At 48.8% G+C, this 4690-nt stretch overlaps 2 protein-coding genes across 2 annotated transcripts; both read left to right on the forward strand.

Annotated features, from left to right (window-relative positions):
* Nucleotides 1-2028: 2028 nt before the first annotated feature.
* Nucleotides 2029-2346, forward strand: SARC_00337 (hypothetical protein; the record flags this gene model as incomplete). Its single annotated transcript, XM_014306000.1, has 1 exon — nucleotides 2029-2346. The coding sequence occupies one exon, from the start codon at nucleotides 2029-2031 to the stop codon at nucleotides 2344-2346; it is 318 nt and encodes a 105-aa protein (XP_014161475.1).
* A 1256-nt stretch (nucleotides 2347-3602) lies between these two features.
* On the forward strand, nucleotides 3603-4232 carry SARC_00338 (hypothetical protein; the record flags this gene model as incomplete). The annotated part of the gene is made up of 1 exon (XM_014306001.1): nucleotides 3603-4232. One exon carries the CDS (start codon nucleotides 3603-3605, stop codon nucleotides 4230-4232), a length of 630 nt encoding a protein of 209 aa, XP_014161476.1.
* Nucleotides 4233-4690: the final 458 nt, after the last annotated feature.

The raw sequence follows: 4690 nt of genomic DNA on the forward strand, positions 1-4690 counted from the left end.
TCTCTCTCTGGCTTCACCCACTACCATAGGTGAAATAAATATACAATACAAGAGTACTACACACCTGCGCTGGCAACAAAACGAGAGACTACACACCAAATCCTCTCTAACTTTCTCTCTCGTGGGCTTGTTTTGGCGGAGGAAATTACACAATGTAGGTGAATAAACTACGGTTTATTCAAATACAAACAAAGTGACAACCGACAACCGACCCAGTTTTTATTTGATAATAAAAAACTTGGAACATAGACTACCCCGCAAAGGGGAGTGAGCTGAGCTCAGTGTCAGAGCGAACCAAGTTCACTCTACCGGTTTTAGAACCCTACACCAGGTTTTTCTACAGTGTGCCCACCGGGTCCACCACGCGGACCAAAGTCCCACTCGGATATGCATATATCCAGTTTTCACATCAATAAACCCTTTAGTTCTTCCAAACCAAAGTTTATAGAGGTTCATAGGTTATGGGCATTTATTTTGAACTCTCTCTCTATGGTTCGAAGTTCTGACGACGACTCTGTACGAGTCTCATCCTACAATGGTCCCCGCCTCGCTCTAGACGGGGCCAACGTTGACAAGTGGTACGCCAGACTAACTGTCAACTCCATAGCCGGCCAGAAACAATCCTTGGCTCACATCTTTGAGTTCCATGATCAGACACCCGACGAAGTTGCCGACATCACATCGCAACAGGTATCAGCAGCGATTGAACAGAGACTCCTTCACGCCCGGACCCCCCTCCGCCACCCCACGCTCCAGCGCACTACGCTAGCCAGTACTTTTCTCGATGATCACACTATAGACTCCACGTACCACAAGGCCCAATCCTTGCATATGCGTTTATTTTCTGACGAAGTCATTGACTCTCTGAACCAAGGGCTCCTCATCGCCCCACCGTGGGTCCTTCTTGCACACCTGCTTCAGGAATACGGCCATATGTCTCACAAGAAGTATAAGTCAATCAATAGACAATACCTTCGAGATTTTGAACGAGAACCAACCAAACACGTGCGTATATGAGCTACACGTTGCTCCAAACTCCAAGAGCTTGCCGAGAATCAACAACTAATTCTCACTAATGACTTCATCATGGATATATTCCTCCGTGGTCTGGACTCCGATAAACAGGAACAAGCACACCAATATCTTGTCAACAGACACCCACGGCCCACCCCACCACCCCTATGCATCTACAAGCACCTTGAAACATGGGCACAAACTAAACCTGATTTCGTCAACGCCCCCCACTGTTGCCGCTATTAAGCCTACTAGTCAAGCAAAAGGGGTCACATCCCCGACTGACCAAACACTTCAACTACTGCTTAAACATCTGGATCGCCTTGAGGGCGCAACTGCTAACAACCAACACCATAGCACTCAAGCACACCATGCACAAACACGTCCTCCACCCGGCCGCCCTCCGTGCTTTGTATGCTGGTCTACAAACCACACTGCAAATGTATGCATGCGTGCGTGTGGTCGCTGCGGTACTAAGGATCACATGAACAAGGACTGCACTGCTGGCTTGCCAAGCTAAGGGACACAAATCTATTGTATGCGGTAAACATACCAATAAAGACAATTTCCCCTATTTGCATTATCCCAAAATTGCATCCATCACTATTGATAATTCTCTATGACGTCACCAAGACCACCTACAGGTAGACAGTGGTGCTGGTGTCAACTATATACCAGACTATCTTTCACATCTATTAGTCGATACACACACAGGACAGTTTTTACTCCGTCTCGCCGACAATTCTACCATCATTATTATACTCAAGCGTGGTATCCTACCCGGTCTTGGTGTTACTTATGTCGGAACAAATGAAATCCAGCCGTTGGTATCGCAAAACCAACTTCAAGATAACGGGTTCCATCTTATTTTCCCCCAAAATACAAGATAGTGCATTATCAAACACTCGGACAACACATTATACCTGTCACAAAGTAAGGAAGGGTACCATGTTCTATACCAGAAACTCCATCAATTGACAACACTCTTGTCAACATGTCCCCCTGCAGTCAAGAATGCCACGCCACAGCACTCCAAGCAACCACCAACTGCAACGCACCCGACTATTGACAGCACACAGCAGCAAACCAACCAACCAAGCAACTCCTGCTACGCAACGCCCTCCTGCCGATACGCCACAGCAAACCAACCACGCACCGGCTGTAACGCCACATGTGACACCACAACGCAGACATGCTCCCACCCAACCACCCGCGGGCACACAAAACACTAACACACAACAACGTGTACACACTCAGCCTGCACCCGCTGCAGATGCAAACACCAGGGCCTCTCAGTCCACCACTCAGCCAGCAACAACAACCCCTGCATGAGGTACAACACAATCATATGACTCCTACCATCGAGTCATGGGTCATCTCAGCCGTGCAACCACACTAAAAATGGCTAAGAAAGCAGGCATCACACTCACATTCCCACCGACAGTGAACGTTCGCACAGAATAATGGTTTCTTAATAAGAAAGATGTGCTAGACGGTCTCACATACCTGGATGTGGAGTGTGATATCGACCTATGTGCTTACAAGGATAATGAGCAAGCGCCTTTATTTACCGGCCCGGACGGTGGCATCGTCGATGACTGGCGCAAAGTCACAACTTTGTAGATTATAAACTATGCTATACTAATCCTAAATGGTCTGATATATCCCAGATGCTGGCTGTTAACGCATCCTCCGGACTAAACTAGTTATGGTTCTCCCACTCCGTCCTTGTGCAAAATGGTGGAACACAATCATGTCCCGGATACAGTCACAGCCATACATCATACGCAACACAGAGACCACGTTCCTACGCCACGGTGACCAAGTTGTCGGCAAACCATCATGGACATACACACTTATTGCACTAGTTGGGCCAATACACACGTTCGTATCTCCACAACAAACACTCAACGATGCTATTATCTTTGTGCGTGCCAATCCTGAGTACCCTAAACACTGCCCTGTCTGCATCGAGGGTAAAATCCAGAACAAGAACGTGCACATGGCACAACCGACTCTCCAAGGACCCATCCCAGCTAACAGAAATGGATACCGATACACCCTCAATATGATCTTTGACGCCACTAAATTTGGCACTCACTCCCAACTCAAAGCGAAAGAAAACATGCACACACACATCCGCAAGTTACTAGTTCAAATACCACGCCAATGAAAACCTCACACCATCGTTGCCGACGGTGACTCCGTTTTCAACAGCCGCAACACTCAAGAGGAGATACTCACAGACAAAATTATCATGAGACAACTCCACCCAACACACTGCAACTCAATGGCCTGGTCGAACGCGCCCATGGTACTCTCAACGGACTCACACGTACAGCACTTTTGGATGCCTGTATGCCTTTACCATTATGGGGTTATGCCAAAACTTGGGCTGATTACATCTGCAACACTACGCTTGCCACCAAAAACATGCACAACACATCACTTGAATCATTTCACCAATGTAAGCTCATCTGCAATCCCACAGCTCGATTTGTATGCATTGTAGCCTTCCGCCTCTCCGATGATACACTTAAGAAACAGCACAAGTACAGCACTCGCGTGGTCTTGATGTATTCTTGGGCATGACACCCAACTCTACCACTGACACTTATCGCATTCGAAATTTGGCTACACAACACATCCTCGACTGCCGCGATATCAGATTTTACACTAGTGAGAATGCTCAATGGTCTTCAGATGGCAAGCGTGCAACACGATCAAAAACCCCATCGTCTTACACCATACCGACACTGTGGACAAACCCTGCTACGACCACTAACAATCCACAATCGACCACTGTCCCCTATGTTGGTCCGGTACCACCACCAGCTACTGCCCCGCTCCCGGATTCAGTTCCCTCCAATGGTACCAGTCCCAACACTACAACCAATACCGTGCCACCCACCCCCAATATGCACGGTCCCACTAACACTGATACAATATCACATACCTTACCACATCCACCACTACCACCAACGCAGTCACCTACCGCAGTACCATTACCTGTCCCCAGCAGCACTAATCCTGTCCCTGCCGATCCCCTGAACCAATCCTTTGCCTCCAATGACTCTCAGCACAACAACCATGGCTCGTGCACTTCTCACTCGCACACTTCGTCGTCCGACTACCACTCATTCTCCGACTCATCCTCTCCACCTGGCCCACCTGCCTGGTGGGCCTCCTCCCCTGATACGTATCAGCATTTTGTATAAAAAAAACATGCTGCCCTGGTCGCCCAGCGAGCTAAACAGCGAGCGGCTGCTCATGATTACGAACTTCGCTCTCTACCTTCATCTACAACAACCACCGCCCAGGCTTCTCCCCCAGTACGCACGCCCCAGCCAACACCACTCTTTCAGGTTCCACGAGTGACACCAGTGGCATTCACTCCAGCTCCAGCCTTGGATCCATACCTTCGTACGCAGTCCACTCCTCATACCCAACCTGCTAATTTTACCACCCACCCGCCTACTGAATCCGGTCCGGCTGTACCCACCCGCCCGTCAATCGCGACCGCCTCGGAAACATCTACTCATGCTGAGCAGATTCTCCCACCTTCCGCCTTCGCCATCACACCTTCTAATAGATCTGAGATCACTCTCCTCGAAATTGCTTCACTGCTTGATGACAATGTCCCCAAATCTATCCCAGCCGCGATGAAGCTTTGTGG

The sequence above is a fragment of the Sphaeroforma arctica genome (genome assembly GCF_001186125.1).
Source record: "Sphaeroforma arctica JP610 unplaced genomic scaffold supercont1.9, whole genome shotgun sequence".
Taxonomy (NCBI): Eukaryota; class Ichthyosporea; order Ichthyophonida; genus Sphaeroforma; species Sphaeroforma arctica.